The following is a 27,532-nucleotide window of genomic DNA, read 5'->3' as shown; positions in this document are numbered from 1 at the left end:
TTTTTCTTGTCATTATAATTTACCTTGCAGCTCTTACTATTATTTTAGAACTGGAATGGTAAACAGATGGTTAAATGCTGTGAAACATTGACAGATATAGTATATTCATTATTAGCAATGCAGGCCCATGACCCCCGAGTATCCAGTTTTGACCCCAGTTCATGAATATTTACTTTTTTTACTGTCATCACATCAACATAAACCATTGTCGCTGTTCCTTTATCAGTAAGAAGACTTTTTCATGTTCACAATGTTTTTAGTTTATATGAAACCTTTGTGTGTATGGCAGGTAATATTACTAAATGTAGTTTTTGTTGTTGGAATTCTCATTTACATTTGCATCTGAGCCTAGTGGATCCTCACTGTACGCTTGCTCTATAGCAAGTACAGCTATTGCTAGCTGCTGTTAGTATGTGTATGTTATATTAGGATTATATTGTTTGAAAACACAGAGTTTTGAAATTAAGGGCAACTTAGTGTGCTTCTCATATGGCAGAGACAGAGCAAACAGACAAGACGCCCATTGAAAGAAACAGAGCAGAACATTTGGTCATTATCACAACCAAAAACAGATGGATGGACATATTAGGTGATGCGGTTCTAATAGAAATGGCCAGAATTATATTCTGTGATGGCTAATCAAATAAAATAGGTTTATGACTTGCTTCTTTCAGCTTCATTTACCCATGCTGAGAATAATGGAAATTATTAATAATCATACTCTGCTATCACAAAAGCTTAACAAGATAGAAGACCAAGGGCTTCATGAGCTGTCAGCTTGTTTGCCATCTTCAAGGTTATACCTTTATTAAAATGTGGCATTACTTCTCTCTCGCTGTGTATATGTAGTGCACATTTACCTGAACTTTGGTCCTAGATAGGCTATATAACATATTCCACAGTGTCCCTGAGAGGAAGGCAATCTCTTTAGATAATGGGTGCTCAACCTGTGGCCCTCCAGCTGTTGAGGAACAACAACTCACATCATGCTTCTGCCTTTGGGAGCCATGACTGTAACTGTCAGAAGCTTGCAATGCATAATGGGACTTGTAGTTCTGCAACAGCTGGAAGGCCACATGTTGAGCACCCATGCTTTAAATAGTCGGCATTGCTCCTTCTGGTTGTCCTTCATTGTGCATGTATAAAGTTTGGAGCTTTTGCACATTGCATGGTAGAAAAGTGTGAAGGGTGCCAGACCCAAAACCTGTTGATTTCTGAGGAGATCAGAATTGGATCAAGTCAGCAGAAAGGGACTCTCCAATCACATTTGGCATTGTGGACTCAGCAACCTAATTAGTCAGGGGCCTCTAGATTGTAATGCTCTGCCTGCTTAGTAGACCTTTAAGTGAACGTTGAGAATTTTGCTCAGTATCCAATTACTCTATTGTTTTAAATATCTGTCATCACTGTGAAGAAAACTTCATAGGAAATGAAGAAACCAACTGGATGAGGAGTGAATGGTTTTTAATAAAACATGTCTAGATGAATGTGCCTAATAAATACTAGTGATTCCATGACCTGGATAAATTAAAACCTTTGCAGAGACATTAGGGTTGATTTACTAAAACTGGAGCATGCAAAATCTGGTGTAGCTCTGCAGAGAAATCAATCCGATTCCAAAAACAGCTTCAGTTACAGTAACCAAATCTTAACTGAACAAGCTGAAGTTAGAAGCTGATTGGCTACCACACACAGCTGCACCAGATTTTGCCCTCTCCAGTTTTAGTAAATCAACTCCATTGCATTTATAATACCATTATTAATGCTGTACACCTTTTTAAGAGTGGATTCACACTATAGCAGTGAGGGAAATGACATGTGATACTTTGTAGTGCCATTTGAGCCCATTTATTTTGTATGGGCTGAATTCGCACTGAACCTGTCCAAAAAAGATGGAGGAACCTTTTTTTTTTTGCAGCACCGGAATCAGTTCGCAGGGGTGTTCACACCCAAGCGTTCCGATTCCTAAAACTGCACTGCATTTTGTGATCTGTTTTGAGGTGTAATTAATTTAACAGATTGCATGAAAGGAGTGTGATTTCAATGCAGTCTGGGAAACGTTCAGGATTCCCTACATTTCCCGCATTGCTTATAGGTAAATCGGGTCTGAAACTACAAGCTTTTGTAATCAGTAAATTCATTGCAGTATTGAACTCAAAATAAAAAATGAAATATATTACGGCTTATCAATCATTGGAAGTGGTGGCTGCATTCGTTTTCTTTTTGTAGGCTTTTTTCTCCTTTATTCTCACCTGTGATCTGGCCAATAATACACCTTCTGTATTACAGTCACCCCACTCTGGATGAAGGAGCACAGAGGGCACACATGGAAGGCAGCATTATCAGTCTGGGGTGATGGGAGTACTAGTTGTACCAAATGATTTAAATACACTAACAAATTGAATCTGAACTCCAGCTAACACTCTAAGCATTTCAGCAAATGTTTTTTTTCATTTTGGAATAAAGGTTTCTCATCCCTGTAACTGAGACATCTGCAAGAGAGCGAATTCTTTTGAAAAATAACAGACGTACCGGCCAAATCACCGGCTGAAAATAGAAGAAAAAAACCTAAAATGAAAATTAATGCAGCCATCGCATCTAAGAACTGGTAAGCTGCAATATAACAAATGTTTGCCTTTGGGTTTAATACCACATTTAATTAGTACACGTGTGTCAAACTGGTGGCCCTACAGCTGTTGCCAAATTACAAGTCCCATGAGGCATTGCAATATTGACAGTTACAAGCATGGCTCCCAAAGGCAGAGACATGATTGGACTTGAAGTTTCGCAAAAGCTGGAGGGCCGCCAGTTTGACACCCTGAATTAGTACATGCAGTCCCTTTTTCACAATCTCGAGTACGTACTCTGCATATTTATCTACTTATTTATAACTTGTTTTTTGCTCGTTTTTGTCTAGGGGATCATAAAGCTATATTAAATTTACCTAATCTCCGAGCGCAAGACCAGTTCCCACAGCTCCTGCCCTCCGCATGCTAGCAGTCTTGTGAATGGGCTGTTCCTGATATCATCAACCCCATAGACCCGCTCTGAGGATGGCAGGAACAGTCCACCGCTGGACGTGGGGAGTGTGGTTTTCTGGAGGATTGGAGGACAGGGTAAGCATAGCTTTTCCTGAGCCCCTGGACAGAATGAGCAGTTCCCCCCCCCCCCATGCATTTCATGCACAGCCCCACTTCATGGGAAAATAAAAACTTTAACTGGAGTTCTGCTTTAAGCTTTGACAAAACAATCTGGAAGCAGACTGGTTTCTATGCAAAGCTGCACCAGATTTTGCACTCTCCAGTTTTAGTAAATCAACCCCATTGTGTGACTGAAACAGATGGATTAAGTTGTGAATGTTGCTAGATGGCACATTCTTACTGTTAGTATCAGTCACAACTCAGGACAATATCTACTGGCAGAGAACATAAAATAAAAAGAGAACAAACCTTGACAGTAGCTCCTGGGAAAAAAAGCCAGTTTCCAGTGTCCATTGGGTCTAGGTTATCTTCCAACACAACCTGCTTATAAGCAGCATTGATGACCAGTATGTTGTCAAGTGCCCAGCATGCCTCATACACATCTCCAGCCTGTGTACTCTCTTGTGCCCATCGAAACTTCACATTTTCACCTTTGGCTTCATTAGGAAGGTAGATAATGTGGATGATTGTGCTAACATTTGAGGGTGCACTGGAAGAAAGAGATACATATATTTTAAATTGTTGCAATGATTAAGTACTCAAGATTGAAAACTGGAAAGTAAGAAGAGAATCAGCAGACTGAGGAGCTTAGCTGTCTGTCACAATGCTGTCTTCTTTTATGAGCATTTTCCTTCAACTGCAGAACATCAGACTGGCTCCATGTGTGGTTTCCCCCAGTCTAGGGTCAGCTGTTCAGGCCCTACAAGAAGCTGATACTAAGACAAACTGAGGGTGAAGGTGCTTGAACATGTAATATGTTACACCCTAAATACAGGTGTATCAGGTAACATGCTCTAAAGGTGAACTTAGCCTTTTATTTGTGATGTTTTTTATCTGCCAAAAAGTTCATCTTTAAAGGGACAATTTAATCAAAGCAGCAGTGGGGTTTGCCATAAGTAATATTGTTTTATAGATGTTTGGACATCTGTGCAACCAATGATATAGGTTTTTTTTCACATTTATTCACATATGATCACAGTTTTATTATTGTAGAACTATGGCCTTCCATAAAAAAAATGTGCTGTAGCACTTCATTGTAAGTACATCTACTCTTACTGTTTTTTCCTTGGTCTTGCTGAAAAATCTCACAAATAACTGTTGATCCTGCAAGTGAAGTACACCTACAGATTCCTGTAAAGGGTGGACATCACTCCTGCACTCCTATGAATTCACAGCAGCCTTAGCCCTCATATGGGTTTTGGCTGCTCGTGCTACAGTAGGATAAAAATATTTTGCAGGTTTGAAAGAGGATTTGGCTGACTTGATCAAGCTTGATTAGCTGGACAGCTCAGAAACTGGAAGTGACAAAATTATTGTTGCTTTTGGGTTCATTCATCACAGAAAAGAAGGGGGACGTTCCTCCATCTCTTCTGTGTGAAGACGTTTTGGCCACTTACTGCGGTCCCAGGCTCCCCAGAGGAAAAGGAGAGGCTGGGAACCACAGCGGGTGGGAGCCCTTCATGGTGCTATAAAAATGTCCATCTGTAAAAAACTATACCAAGATCATGGCTCCAGCTGCAGCCGTGGCCTTGTAATAACAACTTGCTGACAGGAGATCTATATACGTATATCGGTCAGCAAGTGGTTAAAGCAGGAACATCCAAACGTAGAAAAAAGTGATCTGGAAAACATAAAAGATCTTTTTACTTTACAACTTTTTCTTCATTTAGAAAAGCTAAACACAGGAGTGCCAGTGTGAATGAGGCCTTTCGGTTACTAGTATTTATTCTCTTCATGAATGAGGAGTGCATTGCTTTTAGTCCATGTATTAGGATAAGTGATGCCTATTTACATATAGATACGCCCTCACATTGGATGATGACTTTGCCTATGTGCATTACTCCTTGCTATCACTGTAACAAGTTAGCTATCTGCAGTAATTTTCAGTACAGAAGTCTATTTACAATGCAGACAGCAAAATCTGGCATTTCATTTAACCAGATTCCATCAACTTTTGTATATTACTTTCTTACTTTTTCAAAAAAAGTTATAAAAATGCTGTGAGAAAAGCAGTAAAAGAGCAATGGAAAATGTTGTTAATACGTGAAAAAGCTGGAAAACCAAAATTTAAAAGGATTGTGGTTATTTTCGGGGAATTATTAAAGTATTTTTCACAGTCATTGATTAAAATACATTCAAACATTATTTATTTGTCACAAGGTTTTTATATAGAGCAGTGCTTTACATATATTGTACATTCACATAACAAAATGTGAATTATACGGAAGTAGTTTTGACCGTTGGGTGCAGAGTAAGAAGTAACTATCATACAGCATAATTTAACACCTGTCATTAAAGCATTGTTTATGAAATACCGGTATTTATAATTCATCAAAATCTAGATATCAGAAAGAAGCTATAGATATCTATGAACACACCTGATTCTCTCAAGGGGAATCCAGCTGGTAGCATTGCTCTTGGTAAAAGACACCACAATTCCAGGATCTGAGTAGCTGAATCGACATAAGCCTGACCCTGTAAGTTATAACCATATTAACAAAATGTTATACAGTGACAAAAGCATTTATTATACCTTAACAGCTCCAAATGGCATGTGACCCTTACACACCATACTCATTTTTCCATATGTTAAATTACTAAATCAATAATGAAATGACATTAGAGCAGTTGCGGAAAGTAAGCAGCAGATTTATCCATGCTTTAGATGCCAGAATTGATATAAAAGTGATAAATCACAGATGAGAAGCGTAATGTATTGTAGATTTCCCAAGGGAGCAATGTGAATTCTGTGCATTCCGTAAAGACATATATGCTACCAGAATATGACCCAAATATTGCAGATGTAATCATCAATAGTCTGCACCTTCAAATATTAAAAATTAACATATGTATAAAATATAGAATTAAGACGCTTTATGACACTTTAAAAGCAATTATACCAGAATGCGAGTACAACAATAATAGCAGATAAATGCAATGTATCACCTACACAGTTCTCTAACAAATTGTTTGATGTTTACTCAGTCACAAGGGTTTTTTTAAAGTCTAGATGTTAAATGGATACAACCTAATGCTGACATAGAACAAATTTGTAAAGGGCAGATACTTGCATAACTATACCGCAAATATAGCACACTATATCAGTCTCAAGGAAGGAAATATACAACATAATCCAAGCAGTAGTTGATTATTTACAACAAGCGGTTATGATAAAGAGAACCCAAAAAATTAAACCAGTTCCACATACAATCAACCGAATTAAGCAAACTGAACATATTATTATTATTACTTATTATTGCTCTTCACCTCTATATAGGTGTATATGCATCTCTGAATATAGTATATATATATATATATATATATATATATATATCTTGCATCTGCTTTCACTGTCTTGGTTACACTGACCGAACATCTGCTGCCCATCCTTGTGCTATACACCCCACTAGGGTTCCAAATTTTAATCATATTCATTTATTTTACTTAGAGGAGTCACATTCAGAACCAATCATCCTCATCCTTAGTTTGTCAAATACATTCATACAGCATGAAAGATGAAACGAAACATGATTGTATACACTAGAATGAATAGACACATAATGAGAGGAAGATTAAGACATCTCCCGCTACTTTAATCAGAAAAATTCTGCATCACTGCAAAATCACCATTAGTTCTGTCAAGCAAAGTGTCCTTTTAGGTTTATTTAGCCTTTATAGCCATCACACATAGATCAGAGAAAAAAAGAACGGAAGTGTTTAGCATGCACTTTGAGAATATACTTTTTAAGAAAATATTACTTCTATTATACTTTTTATTGCACATGCAAGGCACATGTTAACTAGAAAAAAAATAAAAGTGCAGTATCCTATTAAGCATTAGTGAGGACTAAGTAATAAAATTTAAAGTTTTTTTTTTTTTGCGTGTGGTTATGAAACAATAGTATCCTTACTTAATCTCTGATTATGTCCATATTTCTGTGCTCAAAGCGGTACATTTTTTTGCATGGAAATATGTATTTTTTTTATTGTAGGCCTGTAATTTTTAGGAATAACTCACTGAAATCTGTCCGAACAAGAGTCTAGTAAACATCCCGGGTATGATAAAACTTGAAACACGAAATCATAAATTATAATTTAATAAATAAACATAAAAAATAATAATATAATAATAATAAATTTAATTCAATAATATAATCAAACCAAAAACACTGAAATTTGAAAAATAGTGCCAACTTTGCACATCACTGAGCAAAGTCGCAAAATCGTTTTCAGTGTCTGATAACAAATTTCCCCACGAATCATTATCACTCAATTCTGCAAGTGGTTCTGATTTACTATCGCTGTTCTCTAGCTGGTCTAAAACCGCTTTTGACCTAAAGGGACACTTTTTGGACACCATGGACGTTTCTCAGTTTCCAGGCAGAAAGAACAGTGAAAATGCAGGCAGGGCACAGGACAAAGCACTAGGGACAAAATGTATGTGAAATGGTTTGATACAGTAATGTTTTACTATGTGATTTTAGTGATTTTAGTGAATGTCACTTTTTGTCATTTTCAAATTTCCCGCCGTTCTGTCCCCTGTACGTCCCGACGCTCGCAGGGGACGGAACCCAGAAGACAGACGCCGGCATCCGCCGGATTACATTGCGGGGACACTGCAGGAGGGACATCGCGGGAGCGCAGGACAAGGTAAGTGATCGCGGAGCAGCGCCGCATGGTAAGCACGAGTGTAGCTCGGGGTTACCGCTTGTGGTACTGAAACTTTACCCCGAGCTACACTCGGGAATACCGCCAGGGAGGTTAACTTAGTCTGATGTAATGCAATATCTAGCAACCAAGCTGCTTAGTAGTAACAGTTACATGTTCAATACAGTTAAGACTAAGAATAAAGACAAACTTCCAAAAATGTTGGGAGTATTGAGTTTACAAAAGGAAAATGCTATGGCTGTTATTCTCAGAAAGAGACAATATTCCTTCATATCCCTTGAATTGAGGATCACTTGTTTTAGGCATCATTATCAACTCTATAAATTACTTCTGCTAGTTATAATCATATACTGTGGAGTAGTTGCTATAAAGAAAAACCGCAGTCATTTTTAAATTAAGCTAAAAATGGAAAAATATGAATTAAATCCACAGACTGAAGCTGAATTTAAGTCATATATGTAATGAAAACAATTAGATTTTAGTAGGGAGTAGTTAAAACCCATTTGAAAATAACCTTTTCTTCTTGTACCATAGGCAAAACAGGAAGTGAAAAAAAATCTCTCCACAGTGAGGGAGATCTCCAGTTGTCTACAAAACAACGTATCTATGGAAAGGTTTTGTTCTGGTGGCAACTCAACTCATCATAGCAGTGGGGACGTAGACAGCAATCAAAACAGATGGCCTAATGTTTCCATACTCTATCCAAAACTACAAAAAAATTTTTGCTAGGGTGCACTCAAGTTGGCAGTTTTAACTGAGCCCAGCCATGGTTCAAAACCTTAGTTCAGTTCATTCGTGTAGCACAAGTACTCTAAACTGTGCTCGGGAATTGTTAAATGTACTGTACTAGAGATGTAAAATTTCCAGAAATTTTGAAACAATATGGGGAAAAACTCTTCCAGTTATTTTCCCAAAAAACTGGAAATATTTGGAAAAATTAAAAAAAAAAGTGTGGAGTAGTTTTAAAAAGTCATTTTGTTACACTGAGAATGTGACATGCAGTGTATATAAAAGTATTATGCTTGAAATAAAAGTACAGCTTATTCAGTAAATAAACTAAACTTGCTTTTTTAAATTCTATTTTTTATTACAAATGGAATAACAAGGACTGTATGCGTTAAGGACATTTCAACTATACATGAGAACAGGTAACCAGCCCCCTTTCCCTCATAATGATTTATAAGCTATGCATTTTCAGTTATTGACAATGCTGATATAGAAGCATATATTGCTCTATGAACAGCTTGATCAATGTTCTCCTGATTTTCATGTGCCATTTTCTGTATAAATGAAGGTATGTGTATTTTTTTGGAGGCTGTGGTCTGCAGCACTTACTTCAAGATGCTGATGGTGAAGGAACTCTTTGTGATGATCCAGAGAGCAGCAGAAAGTGTTTCTGGAATGAGAACTGTGGAGGGAAAGCTACTTACACTTTCATTATGGTCCTCATCATTTAATTCTAGAAAGTATTTGTTAATGTATTTAGGGCACCTCTGGCATGCCAGGATGTGTTTTGTCATTCTTGTAGCATTTGGAAAATAATATTTCTTTTCACAATATTTGCAAATTGCAGCTTTGCTCTTAGCACTGTGGAAATGTTTCCAAATTCCAGATGCTGGTCTCACCATTTTACTGAGAGGAGGAGAAGAAAACCAATCTACTGACCAGACTATAGATAAACATTATGCTGTGATGGTGTGGAACATTAATAGGAATCATAGGTTATAATGATAAACTAATTTGTCAGGCAAATGTAATCTCTTACTTGTCAATTAAGGCTTGAGAGGACAGAAACTATCATCTACTGTATCCCAACAATAAACCAACTGTAGGAGGTACAAGATGTTATTTTAAAATTTAAAAAAGTTTTTTTTCCAATTTTTCCGTTTTTTTTTCCAGGCCTTCCCATCTCCATAGCTGAAGCTTCAAAAGCCTTTAAAAGTTACCAGTTTAGAATTACACAGGAGGTCTGGTGCTGGAATTATTGCTCTTGCTCTGATGTTTGCAGCAATATCTCTCTTGTGTAGTGCAACTGCTCATTTACATTTGCATGTGGGAACAATAGATGTATTCTCTTTTGCGCACGAGCACAGTGGGACAGGGGTGTTTTAAAATGCTTTTATTTATTTTAGATTGTAAGCTCCATAAGCAGGGCCCTCCTATTTCTTCTGTATTGAACTGCATTGTAATTGTACTGTCCCCCCGTATATTGTAAAGCACTGTGCTATATAGTATCCTGTATAATAATAATTTTATCTGAAATTTTTTTAACACAGTAACATTTTTTTCTTTTATTGCTATCACAAGGGAAAGACAAAACAGGTCCTCTTTATATGGTTTCTGTTAGACCCCAAATTTATCCTCTGCCTTTAAAAGCATGCGATGAAACCAACTTCAGTTTGACCAAATGCTTTCACAAGCCAGTAATGGTTTGTTTACATCCTGGCAAAAGCGAAAGTGACAAAACTCTTCTTGCTTCGTTTCTTAGACCATAGAGATGATCGGGGATGTTCTGTTCCTCGGTCACCTTTATAGTCAACTTCAGGTGGCAGAAGGCATTGAGGGGACACCCTTTCCGCAGCCTGTAAAAGCGAGCCAGCGGCTAATTAGCTGCTAGGACTACTTTTACATCATCCCGATATAACCACTTTAACCTGGCAACGTACGAGTACATTGCAGAGGCTGAAGTGGTTAGAATGAACTAGTCACTCACTAGTACCAAGCAGTATGGGTACATGTAATCAGTGTTATGCTTTTTAGGCTTAAAAATACTGAAGAAGCAGGCGGGTGATAACGCTCGTAAGGTGGTCCATCTTATACATTTTCTGCAACAGCGGAAAATCCCGGGATTCTTACTGTCTTTAGACATATATAAAGCCTTTGATTCTCTATCCTGGGAATATCTGCGGTTTGTGCTGTCTCGTTGGGGTTTTGGGGATTCTATTCTTTCTTGGATTCAGGCCTTGTATTCTTCTCCTTCGGCCTCCGTCAAATACGCTGGGTATTTTTCAGATCCCTTTCCTATTGGGCGAGGGACGAGACAGGGTTGCCCCCTATCCCCAGCGCTCTTTGTCCTGGCGCTTGAGCCGCTGGCTTTGGCGCTTTGGACCGATTGCAATGTATCGGGGGTTCCTTACGCGGGACAGGAATTCAAACTGAACCTTTTTGCGGATGATGCCTTCCTGACTCTTACTAACCCCCTGACGACGCTTCCTAATTTGCAACAGGTTCTTGAGCGCTTCTCTTTGATTTCGGGTCTCCGTATCAACTTGGATAAGACTGTCGCCCTCAATATTACTTTGGCTTCAGATTTGGTTTCGCGCCTACAATCCCACTTCCCTTACAAATGGGCTTCCTCTTCTCTTGAATACTTAGGCATTCGCTTGACCCCCACTTATGACTCCTTGTTTGCTGCAAATTATTATCCATTGCTTAGCTCTCTATCCTCTCTTATGCATTCTTGGCAATTTCCGCACCTGTCTTGGATAGGACGGGTTAATTCGGTGAAAATGACCATCTTGCCGAAATTGTTGTATTATTTTCGCACACTCCCGGTGCGGGTTCCCCCTCATTTTCTTCGGTTGCTTCAGGCGAAGTTAATGCGTTTTATCTGGGCTGATAAGCACCCCAGAGTATCCAAAAGTACGCTTTTTGCCCATAGACTTCAGGGTGGTCTTGGGGTGCCTAATGTGACTAAGTATTATCAAGCGAGCCAGATTGCCCCGCTGTCTATGTTGCACGCCTCTTCCGACGTCCCCCTCTGGGTCCTGTTGGAACTACCTAATTGTGCTCCTATCGCACTGTCGACGCTTCTATGGCTTCCCCCTGCCCTGCGCCCTATGGCACTGAGTCCGATGTTACTTCATGGTCTACAAGTTTGGGACTCGGTACGTTACTCTGGTGGTCTGATGTCACCTTTTCTGCCTTTGCTCCCAATTATTAACAACCCTCTTTTCCTGCCGGGTTTGGATCACCCAGGGGCGTTTTCTTGGTGGGTGACTAATGGTTTTTCGCAGGTGCGACACTTTTTGATTTTTCGGTCTTTTCCCACCTGGGACTCTCTTCGGGAATCCCGGAATATCCCCCAGCGGAATTTTTTCGATATCTTCAATTGCGACACTGGCTGCTCTCGCTGCGGGGTACTTCTGCGTTCCCGTACCAGAAATCTGCCTTTGAACAGCTCTGCCAACAGCGTCCGGGCGCTCCGGGCCTTATATCCCTTCTTTATGTAGCTCTGAACAGACGCTCGTCGCATACTTCTCTTTCATATGTTGTTCAGTGGGAGCGCGACCTGGGAGTGGCTGTGGATCCGGAGGACTGGAATAAGGCCTGGTCACTCATAGCTAAATGCTCATTTAATACAACCACACTGGAGGCAGCCTATAAGGTATTGTTTCGTTGGTACTGGGTTCCGGCTCGGTTGGCCCGGGCTAACCCTGCCTGTAGTGATCAATGTTTTTGGGGTTGTGGTCATCGTGGTGATGTATTACATATCTGGTGGTCATGCCCGAGACTGTTTCGTTTTTGGTCTCGTGTATTTGGCCTCCTTTTCACCTTGTTCCATCTCTCCATACACCGGGATGCTCGGTATGCCTTGCTTCATTGCCCCATACCGGGCCTCTTGGCTCACCAGCAAAAGTTGGCTTCCTATCTGTTTTTATCCGCCACTAGAACAATTGCTCAGGCCTGGAGGAGTCCGTTTGTCTCTCTTCAGGGGGTGCGGGATCGTATGACCACTATGATGCTCAACGAACAGATGTCGAGTATCCGCAACGACTCCCAACGTAAATTTTTGAAAATATGGGAGCCGTGGTTGCATTATGCCCTTCCCTCACTCCCCCCGACTAGTCTGGGGATGTAATGGCGTTCGGTATTGGCGCTCCTGAATCCCTGCTCTTTGCCCCCCCCCCTTTTTTTTTTCTCTCTCTCTCTTTTCTTTTTTCTCTCTCTCTCTGTTTTTGGTGTGACTGGACAGCTGCATTTAGTTGTTATAATCAGTTACAATAATGTTTTGTAACTTATGTGCCATTGATAGCCCCTGCGTGGGCGTACCTTTTGCCCTGTTGGCATTAGAGCATTGTTTTTCCCTTTTTTTTTATTTTGCATTTTGTTTATCTGTGCAATTGATAGCCCCTACGTGGGCGTGTTTTATTGCCTCTGTTTATACTGTTTAAAAAATTTAATAAAAACCATTGAAATAGAAAAATACTGAAGAAATACTGCAATTATGATACTCATACCCTACTGTGAGGACTTTAATTGTATCCACATAATGCTTTATGATTTGTGACTGAAAAAGAAGCAATACCAGATTTCTCAAGAAATGATCCTATAGGTGAAATCTGGAATCATAATGATTTGTGGAGAAACTGGGACTGTGCAAGTACTAAAATGTTGTCTTAGGCAACCTTTATCTTTACTTTGTTTTCCCAGGTTCCATTCTGGACAAATTAAAGAGAAGCGATTTTTTGATAAAGACATAAAAAAAATCTGTATTTTTTGTCACTGTCCATGATGCAGTTTTACATGTACTTGAAAAGAAGGGCATAGAGGATACAATCAGAATCACTGTGCACAGGACATGGTCTAACAAAGTGCTTTTCCTTCAGAGCAGAAACAGGTAAGAATCTGCAACAAATTTTGTTAACATCCTTATAGTGTACATTGATCATCAAGGACAGAATGCATTTTTTCTCAATAAAAGTACAGATACTCTTTAATGGATGTTATGAAGTCAACTACACTTGTAAAAGCAGGAACATGAGAATGAAAAGAATATTTAATATTGAAGTGATTGTAAAGGTTAACTTTTTTTATTTTTTAAAAATAACAGGTCATGTTTACCTGCTCTATGCAATGGTTTTGCACACAGTAGCCCTGATCCTTTTCTGGGGTCCCCTGATGGTGCTCCTGCCCAATCCCCCCACTGAGCACCCACCATAGCAAGCCGCTTGGTATGGGGGCACTTGTGCGGGCTTGCTCCTGAGCTGGTTCTGTGTACATAAGACACATAGAGCATGGTTTGGCTCCTGCTTCCTCCTCACTGGCTGTGACTGACAGCAGCCAATGGCTCCCGCTGCTGTGTCTGAGCCAATGAAGAGGCAGAGAGCTGAGAGAGCCTCTGCTCTTGTGCACATTGCTGGATCAATATCGGGCTCAGGTAAGTATAAGGGGGGCTGGCGGGGGAAACTGCATGCAGAAGGTTTTTGCTTTCTGCTTTTAGAACCACTTTAATTTTAAATGTCAGTACAGATAAACATTTAAAACAGTACGGCTCTTACAGAGCAGTTAATTTCACTAAACTCTTTATTCTTAAAGCAGAATTCCAGGCAATGTTTTATTTTCGCCCATGCAGTGGGGCTGTACCCACACTGCATGGATTAACTGCGCATTCTGTTCTAGGGGAGAGGACAGCAAAGATATACTTACACTTACCTGAACCGCCGATCCTCCCCGCACAAGACTGATCCCTTCAGCTCCTGCCCCCCACGTTCCAGTGGTCTTGTAAATTGATTGTTCCTGACATCATCATGCTCAATGCATACTCCATAGACAGGAAGAGTCCACTGCTGGACCATGGGGGAGAGTGGTTTTCCAGAGGATCGGCGGGTCAGATCGAGTATGAGCTTTCTCTTCACCCCTAGAAAAGCTGCTGATCCATGCAGTGGGGGCAGCCCCACTACATGGTAAAAAAAAAACAACTGGAGTTCTGCTTTAATCATAAATTTAATAAAATAACAACTAATTATATTATATGAAACAGACAGAAGTCAAATCTGTGTGATATGGCACTAAACCAACAGTTCCTAATTTGCATTCACAATTATTTGGGAGGTAACTTTATATACTGGCTCAACCAACACACAGTATAAAAGTATGTATTACAACATATCTATCTCATTCATAATAATTTATGGAACACACAAATTTAATTAAATAGTTGCAATTATTCTCTAACACTTACGGCCTAACTTAAAAGAGAAGTATGGAATGGCCTTTTTTATTTCAAAATCATACTTACTTAGGTGGATGCAGTATCCAATGCTGCACCTGTCCCTCGCTGGTCCTAAGTGTTAGAACTCAGCGATCACATGATCGCTGAGTTCTCACCACCACTGTGAGCAGAGAGTGGTGACTGTCAGTCATCGCTGTCTGCCCTGGAGCGCTGGGCTGTGGAGGGGGAGAGAGCGGCTGACTCAGGCTCTCAGCAGATCGCTGAGAGGCTGAGCCAGGAGCTGCTCCAGTCTCTGAGGTGAATCCCGACTTTACAGTCAGAATCTTTCCCCAGCCTAGACCGGCTGAGTGACATCAGCCAACAGAGGGCTTCAGTCCACTGTCAGGTGAAAAGGGGTCACGGAGTGAAGAATGAACTGAACTCCTGTGATGCACAGGAGAAGTACAGTCAAAACAGCTTTGCCCGTACTTCTGCTTTAAATATTTATCCAGCTGTCTCAGACTGCTCTAAAGGCACCCCTTTCTTAGGCTTGCCTAAATTTATCAGCTGATTCAACGTTGCAGTTAGCTGTACCTCTAGCTTATTGTCCCAGAAGAAATGTTGTGGTCAGGCCCCATTGGAAACTAAAGATTAAATAAGGCCATCCATGACAGCCAAGCTACTGCCTAGACTAGACAACGGAGTATTTACATTGTAGGTTTTTGTCTTAGCACAAGATGGGAAATCCATCAAGGAATCCAGGTCCCATTTTGGTGTTCACCATGTGGCTGCAGTGCAACTGCTGCAATAAGCCTCTGCTGTCATTTTGCAATAGCAGAAAACCAGGGACCAAATTCAACCAAGTTGTTAAATTCAACTCTTCTTCACAGATGCGGTTGGCTGTTTTGCAATTTGGAAAAACATGCAAAACTGTATGTGCTATAATAAAAATTATACTTACCGATAGAAAACTGTAGAACCGATGCTGTAGTGGTATTAAGGCTGGCTGTCAACTAAACAAAAAAAATTAGTTGTTGTTTGGTTTTTAGAAAAAATGTAAAGTAAATTACTTGGAGTCAAAACAACATAAATAGGCTGGGATTTCAGGAAGAAGAGTGTCTTGTGCCTAACACATTGGCTATCAAGAACACAGGACTTATGTATGTAGAAAAATTGTAATGTTTCTACTTTGCACATGAGTAGTTTTATAATCATATTTGCTTTTGTCTGAATTTAAATTTGAAAGGAGGAATACATGCTTTCTTACTGAATGTTAATGTATGCTGTATTAAAAGACTTACCAGTTCTCTTGGTCCGTAAGGGTCACAAAATGTAACAGCCCCGCCATGCATTATAACACCACACAGCTCTCCAACTTCACAGTTTCTGCATGGCATCCTGCACAACAAAAATAGTATACAGAATACAGGAGAAAAAGTTTTAAAATGCATACGTAAAATAAATTCATTTTGAATAAATTAATTTTAAACTACCGTATTTTTCACTCCATAAGATGCACCTGACCATAAGACGCACCTAGGTTTTAGAGGCGGAAAACTAGAAAAAAAAATATTCTGAACCAATGAACTGCAGACATAGTACAGGAAATGACCAGAGACTGCAGACATAGTACAGTAGTACAGGAGATGACCAGAGACTGCAGACATAGTACAGGAGATGACCAGAGAATGCAGACATAGTACAGGAGATGACCAGGGACTGCGGACATAGTACAAGAGATGGCCAGAGACTGCAGACAGTACAGGAGATGACCAGAGACTGCAGACATACTACAGGAGATGACCAGAGACTGCAGACATACTACAGATGACCAGAGACTGCAGACATAGTACAGGAGATGACCAGAGACTGTGGACACAGTACAGGGGATGACCAGAGACTGCGGACACAGTACAGGGGATGACCAGAGACTGCAGACATAGTACAGGAGATGGCCAGAGACTGCGGACACAGTACAGGAGATGATCAGAGACTGCGGACACAGTACAGGGGATGACCAGAGACTGCGGACATAGTACAGGAGATGACCAGAGACTGCGGACATAGTACAGGAGATGACCAGAGACTGCGGACACACTACAGGAGATGACCAGAGACTGCAGACACAGTACAGGGGATGACCAGAGACTGCGGACATAGTACAGGAGATGACCAGAGACTGCGGACACAGTACAGGGGATGACCAGAGACTGCGGACATACTACATCATATAAAGTCCCAACAGGGCCCCTCTACCCAGAATATCAAATGATCTGACACAATACATCAAGGAAAAGGACTGCAACTCCCAGCATCTGTCATTTTTAACCGCTTGCCGCCCTGCCACTGTGTATATACGTGTGCAGGGCGGCAGTGGAGCGCAAAACCACGTTTTAAAACGGGTTCCGCGCTCCCGACACTTTCGCCGGCAGGGGGCGCGCGCGCGCGCTCCCGCCGACCCGCGGGTGACACGATTTGATCCAGGAGGGATCAATCATTAGATTTCAGCCAGTGATTTCTGGCTGAAATCACATGATCAGTCGCTGTCCTATCCTGTCCTGTGTTGACATATACACAGGGCAGGATATGGTGTCATTCTTCTCTGCCTGGACACATTCCGTTCCAGACAGAGAAGAAGACATCCAAAATGTGAGTACACAAGCACTACACTACAGTTAGAACACTCTAGGACACATTTAACCCCCTGATCGCCCCCCCCCCCCAGTTAACCCCTTCACTGCCCTGTCACCAGTGTCACTGATCAGTGAAGCGATTTTTACTGATCAGTGTCGCTGGCGACTTCCGATAGAGTTAGTGCCCCTCCCAGATAGCGCCAGTTTGCCCGCCAGTACACCAGTAATCCCGTTTAACCCCTTGATCGCCCCCCCCCCAGTTAACCCCTTCACTGCCCTGTCACCAGTGTCACTGATCAGTGAACCAATTTTTACTGATCACTGTATTCAGTGTCGCTGGCGACTTCCGATAGAGTTAGCGCCCCTCCCAGATAGCGCCAGTTTGCCCGCCAGTACACCAGTAATCCCGTTTAACCCCTTGATCGCCCCCCCCCCAGTTAACCCCTTCACGGCCCTGTCACCAGTGTCACTGATCAGTGAACCAATTTTTACTGATCACTGTATCAGTGTCGCTGGCGACTTCCAATAGTGTTAGCGCCCCTCCCAGATAGCGCCAGTTTGCCCGCCAGTACACCAGTAATCCCGTTTAACCCCTTGATCGCCCCCCCCAGTTAACCCCTTCACTGCCCTGTCACCAGTGTCACTGATCAGTGAATCAATTTTTACTGATCACTGTATTCAGTGTCGCTGGTGACTTCCGATAGTGTTAGCGCCCCTCCCAGATAGCACCAGACTGCCCGCCAGTACACCAGTAATCCCGTTTAACCCCTTGATCGCCCCCCCCAGTTAACCCCTTCACTGCGCTGTCACCAGTGTCACTGATCAGTGAACCAATTTTTACTGATCACTGTATCAGTGTCGCTGGCGACTTCCGATAGAGTTAGCGCCCCTCCCAGATAGCGCCAGTTTGCCCGCCAGTACATCAGTAATCCTGTTTAACCCCTTGATCGCCCCCCCCCCAGTTAACCCCTTCACTGCCCTGTCACCAGTGTCACTGATCAGTGAACCAATTTTTACTGATCACTGTATCAGTGTCGCTGGCGACTTCCGATAGTGTTAGCGCCCCTCCCAGATAGCGCCAGATTTCCTGCTAGTACACCAGTAATCCCATATAACCCCTTAATCTCCCCCCCCCCAGTTAACTCCTTCACTGCCCTGTCACCAGTGTCACTGATCAGTGAACCGATTTGTACTGATCACTGTATCAGTGTCACTGGCGACTTCCGATAGTGTTAGCTCCCCTCCCAGATAGCGCCAGATTGCCCGCCAGTACACCAGTAATCCCGTTTAACCCCTTGATCGCCCCCCCCCAGTTAACCCCTTCACTGCCCTGTCACCAATGTCACTGATCAGTGAACCAATTTTTACTGATCACTGTATCAGTGTCGCTGGCGACTTCCGATAGTGTTAGCGCCCCTCCCAGATAGCGCCAGATTGCCCGCTAGTACACCAGTAATCCCATTTAACCCCTTAATCCCCCCCCCCCAGTTAACCCCTTCCCTGCCCTGTCACCAGTGTCACTGATCAGTGAACCGATTTGTACTGATCACTGTATCAGTGTTGCTGGCGACTTCCGATAGTGTTAGCGCCCCTCCCAGATAGCGCCAGATTGCCCGCCAGTACACCAGTAATCCCGTTTAACCCCTTGATCGCCCCCCCCAGTTAACCCCTTCACTGCCCTGTCACCAGTGTCACTGATCAGTGAACCAATTTTTACTGATCACTGTATCAGTGTCGCTGGCGACTTCCGATAGTGTTAGCGCCCCTCCCAGAGAGCGCCAGATTGCCCGCTAGTACACCAGTAATCCTGTTTAACCCCTTAATCTCCCCCCCCCCCAGTTAACCCCTTCACTGCCCTGTCACCAGTGTCACTGATCAGTGAACCGATTTTTACTGATCACTGTATCAGTGTCGCTGGCGACTTCCGATAGTGTTAGCGCCCCTTCCAGATAGCGCCAGATTGCCCACTAATACACCAATAATCCTGTCTAACCCCTTCATCGCCCCCCCCCTGAGTTGACCCCTTCACTGCCCTGTCACCAGTGTCATTGATCAGTGAAGAGATTTTTACTGATCACTGTATCAGTGTCGCTGGCGACTTCCGATAGTGTTAGCTCCCCTCCCAGATAGCGCCAGTTTGCCCGCTAGTGCACCAGAAATCCCATTTAACCCCTTGATCGCCTCCCTCCTCCCCCCCAGTTAACCCCTTCACTGCCCTGTCACCAGTGTCATTGATTACAGTGAACAGATTTTTACTGATCACTGTATTAGTGTCACTGGTGACTTCCGATAGTGTTAGCGCCCCTACTAGATAGCGCCAGTTTGCCCGCTAATGCATGGGATTTTTTTTACCAAAAACATGTAGCAGAATACATTTTGGCTTAAATTTATGACTAACTTTGAGTTTACGATATATTTTTTATAGATGAAAGTAGAAAATATAGTTTTTTTTCAAAATTTTCGTGGTTTTTTTGTTTATAGCGCAAAAAATAAAAAGCGCACAGGTGATCAAATACCACCAAAAGAAAGCTCTATTTGTGTGAAAAAAAGGACGTAATTTTCGTTTGGGTACAGCATTGCATGACCGCGCAATTATCATTTGAGTTAGTGCAGCGCTGTATAGCAAAAAAAAGGCATAAATTACAGTATCTTTACCATAGTTTGTAGACGCTATAACTTTCACACAAAGCAATCAATATACACTTATTGGGATTTTTTTCCAAAAACATGTAGCAGAATACATTTTGGCTTAAATTTATGACTAACTTTGAGTTTACGATATATTTTTTATATGAAAGTAGAAAATATTGGTTTTTTTCAAACATTTCGTGGTTTTTTTGTTTATAGCGCAAAAAATAAAAAGCGGACAGGTGATCAAATACCACCAAAAGAAAGCTCTATTTGTGTGAAAAAAAGGACATAAATTTTGTTTGGGTACAGCATTGCATGACCGCGCAATTATCATTTGAATTAGTGCAGCGCTGTATAGCAAAAAAAGGCATACATTACAGTATCTATACCGTAGCGTGTAGACGCTATAACTTTCACACAAAGCAATCAATATACACTTATTGGGATTTTTTTTACCAAAAACATGTAGCAGAATACATTTTGGCTTAAATTTATGACTAACTTTGAGTTTACGATATATTTTTTATAGCTGAAAGTAGAAAATATTGTTTTTTTTCAAAATTTTCGTGGTTTTTTTGTTTATAGCGCAAAAAATAAAAAGCGCACAGGTGATAAAATACCAACAAAAGAAAGCTCTATTTGTGTGAAAAAAAGGACGTAAAATTCGTTTGGGTACAGCATTGCATGACCGCGCAATTATCATTTGAATTAGTGCAGCGCCAAACAGCAAAAAAAGGCCTGGTCATTAAGGAGGGTAAATCCTCTGGGGCTCAAGTGGTTAACTTACAGAAGGCAGGCTATAGAAGGCAGGGGGTGCACTGAGCTCCAAGGACAGGCCACATCAGCAGATAGGACCAGGACCGGACTGCAGAGAAGGGAATGCACTATGGACACATGCCAGGAGCGGGGAGGAGCTGTAAGGACAGGCCACACCTGCAGACCGGACTGGACTGTAGAGCAGGGAGCACACTATGGACACATGCCAGGAAAGGGGAGGAGCTGTAAGGACAGGCCACACCTGCAGACCGGACCGGACTGCAGAGCAGGGAGCACAGTACATAGAAATGCCAGGAGCGGGAGGAGCTCCGAGGACAGGCCACGCCTGCAGGGCGGACAGGACTGCAGAGCAAGCTGGGTGGGTTCTGCGAGGGGACTGCCTGCTATGAAGAACCGCGGGGACAGCCCGCTGAGAGAGGGGATAAGGTAGGGTGAACTTCAGTGACAGCCTGCAGTGGGAGGGGACCGGCTGCTGTGGGATGGGACAGCTGCTGGCCCTAACACCGTGGCGGTGACAGGTGGAGGACTGGTCAGTATTCGCTCCATAAGACGCACAGACATTTTCCCCCCAATTTTTTGGGGAAAAAAGTGCGTCATATGGAGCGAAAAATACAGTATTTATTTATGAACTAATCTGCTATCTGTTTTTTTATTTTGCATGTGATCTACATAAGTGGAAACCCATGTACAAGAAGTAATGCGTACATTTATAAGAAATGTATCAACATTACGTGAAGAATGGGGGCATGAATATGGGACATTTTACCTATAGGAGAATTCTGGTGAGTGGCACTCCCTTCTGACTGTGCTTATCTTTTGAGGACTCCAGTGGTGAGGTCACTGTCATTTTTCCTCCCTATTTTGTCACACACCTTGAAGTTTAGAATACAATAAAAGGTAAAACTCCAGCATGGAAAGCAGGAATTTTGAATGTCCAAATTAAATACCAGAGAACTCATCACCAGAGTCCTCAGAAATATGTGAAACCATTAGCTGGTTTACCTCTCCAGTACCTACCAAAAACTGAAATCAGACTGACAGGTCATTCCATGTATTATTTGAAATAAAGGGGGCACATCTACTGTATGCACTACAGAGGGAAATCAATAACAAATGATTGCTAATTGATCTTGTTTTAAATTCCCCTTGCTGTGTTGTGCATGAAATGACCTGAGTTTATCATAGTGTAATCAATATAAAATAGTTGTGCTTTACTGTTACTTCTCAAGAATGTAAAATGCTCATCAAAGTACTCCCTGGGTGTACATCTGTTAATCAAATGCAATGGGCCACCTGAATTGTGACTTTGGCCAAACAATGGATATTCAAATGTTTATATATACTTAACAAGCAGTAAATGAACTTTAAAACTATCTCACAGATTGTAGCTGCAGAACTACAGTAAGGTTCTTGTTGAAGCTAGCTCATTTGGGTGCAGCCTTGCATGACCGCGCAATTGTCAGTTAAAGTAACGCAGTGCTGTAACGCAATAAATAGCCTGGTCAGGAAGGGGGGTAAATCCTCTGGAGGGCAAATGGTTGATAACAAATCTTGAAAATGTGCCACCTGGAGAAGTGCACACTCACCAGTAACCTCGTGACCTCTGTTTTACTAAAGGTTAAGAAGCACTGTGGGATATTAGATATCCTCCATAATAGTAATGCCACTCTGCTATAGATCTTCCTCAATCTCCATTACACTTGATGCTACCATCCAGAAAAAAAAATACCAATTTTCACTCTGAGGTCATCACAGAGGACAAGGGGGCGCTCTTTACGTCTAGAGGAAAAGAAATTTAATGTTCAAACACGGAAAGGTTTCTTCACAGTGAGAGCTGGGAAAATGTGGAATAGACTCCCTCAAGAGTTGGTTCTGGCCAGCTCAGTGGATTGCTTCAAAAAAGGCCTGGATTCTTTCTTAGTTACACAGAATATAACCGGATATTAAAATTTATAGGTAAAGTTGATCCAATTGTTTCTCGGGGGATCAGGAAGGAATTTTTTTTCCCCTGCAGGAGCAAATTGGATCATGCTTTGCTGTTTTTTTGCCTTCCTCTGGATCAACTGTGGGTATAGGATTATAACTTTTTTTTTTTTCTATGGTTGAACTGGATGGACTTTTGTCTTTTTACAGCCAGACTATGTAACTGTGTAACACCATCAAACCAAAAGGAAAGAACTATAGTGTAGTATTTTATTATAAAAAGGATAACCAAGGCAGACAAAATATTGAACTCACATAGTATTGTGCCTAAACTCAGCATCAATGTAAACAGCCTATCAACAAAGCACCACCATATCCCCTAGGGAAAGGTGCGGGCCAGACATGATGTCAACCGGGACCGAAATTGACGACTGCTGTGGGGCCTCTACTAGTTTTGCTGACCAAGGTGGCTTCCTGAAGATGTGGTCAGCGACACTAGTAGAGGACGTCTGCAGTGATATGTAAAGGTATTCCTTCTGTCCAGTACCAAACAACACAAGCTTGTCTTCTAAAAACAGGTGATTTTTAAAGAAGTTTTCAGTTAACAAATTGTACTGCATGATGGTCAGGGGAAGGGGAAACAGGGAAATGTATTTTATTAAGTGTTCTTGCATGGCAAGACCACTTACTGTTATCTCACATATATATTCTTATTATTATAGCCAAATTTATCACCCTAACTCCTCCCACAGTTTTTACACTACATAGACAGTAATATACCAAAACGTGCGGATTGTTCCCGATTGGTGTGCTATTACTTTGTGGAACGTTTCACCGAATGGTTCACAAAATATCAGCGTTTTTGTGGTGAAATTCGTCCCATAGGAATGAATGGCGGTGTCAGGAATCAAGGAATGACCAGAAAGGTGTGGACTGGCACAGGGAAACGCAGGTCTCAGGTACAATATAATACAGGTTATTATTAGCCACCCAGATATATATCTATATAAACGCACAGTGAGCAAACCAACCTTCCACTAATCTTTAGGAGGTGCAGGAACACAGGCGTAGTCAGGGCTGGAGAGGTGGAACGGTCAGGCCGGCCGTAGGGTTCTGTAATGACCGTTTGGTGGTACCTCTAGTGGTCCTCAGGGCAGGATTCCCCAGGGCGCGGAGTCTAAGCCCCACTCTGCCTTTTCACCAGAGCCCCTGATGGTGGGGATGGACTTGGCGCAGGACTGAGACCAGGTCGCGGCCCCTGAGTACCCCTGCTAGTGGTAGAGGGATCCGCCAGAGGTATGTGCAGGTACGGCTGGATCCGTGCAGGATGGATGGATGGCAGAGTAGTTAGCGTGGTCAGACAAGCCGGGTCGGTAACGGTGGAGGCAGATCAGTACAGAGCAGCAGGCAAAGAGTAAACGGGTCACAAGCCAAGGTACAGCAACAGGAGGTCAAACAGCATAGGAGTAGGCAGAAGAATAGTCAGGGATGAGCCAGTAGTCAGAACAGGAGACGGTCAACAGAGATCAGGATCAAGCCGGGTCAGCAACGAAGCAGGAACACAGGGTACAGAGGCTCATGGGAAAACATACACCAAGGCCCAGAGCACAGGCCTGGTCATGCCTTATATACACCTTTCTGTAATCAGCCCCAGGTTTGGCTGATTGTGAGCTTCTGGCTGCTAAGAGCACCCGCTGGTCAGCTCTGGTACTGCAGCCCACATGGCAGGAGAGTCCCACCACCAGTGCTGAGAGCACCCGCTGGTCAGCTCTGGTACTGCAGCCCACACGGCAGGAGAGTCCCACCACCAGTGCTGAATCCATTCCTGACAGGCGGAATGTTCAAAACTAGAGTGGGAGCTGACAAAAGCTAGAGTGTGAGCTGAAAAATCAGGACATGATTTCTAAACTGCCATCACTCCCTCATTTTCAAACCCACCTACACAAATCCTGATAGTTTCACAATATGACCATTTGATTGCAACTTACGCCGCCCATTGACATTCATTGAAACTCCACTCTAGCCACCTCAAATTTGAAGGGCAATTTCTAAACTGCGACTGTGCCTTCATTTTTAATATTTCACAGACATACTATACATCAAAATGTAGGTCTGGGTCTTGTGATTCTCACAATATAAAATGTAGGATTTATAATTTTTAAGCTACAACCGTTTGAAGATGGCAACCAGGGCAACAACATTGCAATTAAATGTGCTATATAAATTATTAAAAGTTGAAATGCATTTCTCACTCTATCAAGCTTGCCATGTGCACTTTTCAAATTTGATCAATCAATTGATTAGTGTAATGTTTACTATCTTTACTCACTCCAAACACTCCACACTTTTACTCTGCCCACTCCATAAAGTTACTCTGCCAAGTCCAACCTTTTCACAGTTACTCCAGCCACTCTAACCACACAACAGTTACTCAAGCCACTCCACCCAGTTACTCCGCCCACTCCAGTTGTAGACTACTGGTGGAGGCAAGAACACTTCACACAATTTCCACAGAAATTGTAGCTTTTCTAGTTATTACAGTTGTGCTCAAAAGTTTGCATACCCTGGTATAAATTGTGAAATTCTGGCATAGATTTTGAAAATATTACTGATCAAAAAACTGTCTTTTATTTAAGGATAGTAATCATATGAAGCCATTTATTATCGCATAGTTGTTTGGCTCCTTTTGAAATCATAATGACAACAGAAATCACGCAAATGGCCCTGCTCAAACTTTTTAGATACCCTGGCATGTTTGGCCTTGGCATCAACACACAAAGTGACACACACGAGTTAAAATGGCAAATAAAGGTTAATTTCCCACATCTGTAACTTTTTAAATTGTGACTAGTATCTGTGTATAAAAAGCCAATGAGTTTGTTAGCTCTCACATGGATGCACTGAGCAGGCTAGATACTAAGCCATGGGGAGAAGAACTGTCAAAAGACCTGCTTAACAAGGTAATTGAATTTTATAAAGATGGAAAAGGATATAGAAAGATATCCAAAGCCTTGAATATGTCAGTCTATACCGTTCAATCACTTATTAAGAAGTGGAAAGTTCAGGGATCTGTTGATACCAAGCTAAGGTCAGGTAAACCAAGAAAGATTGCAAGATTGCAGCCACAACTGCCAGAATTGTATGGGATACAAACACAAATCCACAGGTAACATCAGGAGAAATACAGGCTATGCTGGAAAAAGATGGTGTGGTTGTCTCACGGAGCACAATACGAAGATACTTAAAAATGAACTGCATGGTTGAGTTGCCAGAAAGATGCCTTTACTGCGCCAACGCAACAAAAAAGCCCGGTGAGGAGTGTCAAGGTGTTGTCGGGCATATTATATAACTCGGAGTGCAGCACTACTAAGTCAACAAAAAATGTCCCCATCACAAATATATGAGAAGCATAAACCAGCAAACATGGACAAATTTAATACATAAGTGCATAAAACAGGCTATTGATTCCGTAGGCAGCGGTGCTCATAAGAAGAGAATGGCAGGTAGTAATATTCTCCACCGTCACCCCAATCATGCAGTCTCTTAACCAGATAAATGTTACCACAAAAATGGTCAAAAGGCACAACTTTAAACCTTGGGCAAGATCTGACAATCAGTCCACCTAGAGTGCACCACCCTATCGGATCCAAAATTGATAGATCACAATTCTTCTCAAGATGGTATACATTAATTGATAGTATATATAAAAAAAGAGAAAGAGACCATCTCATAGTATAGCAAGCTAGCAAGCTTCAAATTTGATAAAAGTATTGCACTTACAGAGGTCCAAGTAAATTCCAGCATGTCATGAATAGTAATCCAAGTTTCAAACCAACAAGATGGCGGCGGTCCATACCAGTACCCGATGATGTCACACGCCGTGACTCCACCCTACGCGTCATCAACAGACGTCATCAGGGGCATGGCCAACAGACAGCGTTACACTACTTATAAGTACACCGGAAGGACCCTCCTACTAATCAGGCTGCATTCCAACTAGCAGAATCAACATTAGCCAGCAGCTACAATGGCCAACAATGCCAAAACTATGAAAGTTGCGCCATTCTCAAGAGGGCAAATAATAATATTGTAACCAGGCTTTTCTGTATCCAGAAAGCAATAAAAATTATATTTAAAAATTATTTTATTGGAAAATTTTACAATTGAACATGGTCTCCTTCAAAGTATGCACCTTGAGAGTATACACAAAACTCCCAGCGATTTTTCTATTCTTCATAGCATCCCTGGAAGTCTTCAAGTGGGATGGCGTTCAGATCCTGCATAGTGGCTCTTAGGTCATTATCCACACTACCAAAATGGTGTCCTTTCAAACAGTTCTTCAGCTTTGGAAAAATGAAAAAGTCACAAGGAGCCAACTCGGGGCTGTAGGGTGGATGAGGAAGCACAGTGATGTGTTTTTCAACCAAAAACTCTGACAGCCAAAGCACCATGCCCTGTCATGATGAAGGATCCACATTGAGCCGATCTCAGGATGCACACGGAAAAGTCTTTGTCACAAGCGACCAAGAACTTCCAGGTAAAATCTCTGATTCACAGTTTGACCAGTAGTTACAAATTCCTTCTGGACAAGTCTATGTGAATAAAAAAAAGTGACCATTGATTTAACTTTTGATATGCTCATTCAAGCTCTCTTGCGGAGGGGTGACGTGGGTGTGTGCTATACTGAAGTTTTAAGATAAGAAAATGCAGCGCTGCACTTTCTTATCTTAGTTACTCTGAAGGGTTTATGCTTTCTTTGTTAGTGC

At 41.8% G+C, this 27,532-nt stretch overlaps 1 protein-coding gene across 3 annotated transcripts in view; it reads right to left on the bottom strand.

Moving 5' to 3' along the window:
- The window catches only part of RELN (reelin), a 547,755-nt gene that overhangs the window by 286,877 nt on the left and 233,346 nt on the right, over positions 1-27,532 (bottom strand). For all 3 annotated transcript variants that reach the window (XM_089685528.1, XM_089685532.1, XM_089685541.1), the window contains exons 7-10: positions 16,104-16,200; positions 15,764-15,815; positions 5,579-5,675; positions 3,450-3,690 (exon numbers count right to left, since the gene is read on the bottom strand). In XM_089685528.1, coding sequence (XP_089541654.1) covers positions 3,450-3,690; positions 5,579-5,675; positions 15,764-15,815; positions 16,104-16,200 — 487 coding nt within the window. The remainder of the gene's footprint in view (positions 1-3,449; positions 3,691-5,578; positions 5,676-15,763; positions 15,816-16,103; positions 16,201-27,532) is intronic.

The sequence above is a fragment of the Staurois parvus genome, unplaced genomic scaffold (genome assembly GCF_062004578.1).
Source record: "Staurois parvus isolate SC_StPar_1 unplaced genomic scaffold, SC_StPar_1.0 ptg000019l, whole genome shotgun sequence".
Lineage (NCBI taxonomy): Eukaryota > Metazoa > Chordata > Amphibia > Anura > Ranidae > Staurois > Staurois parvus.
This window is presented reverse-complemented; position numbering and strand designations above follow the sequence as displayed.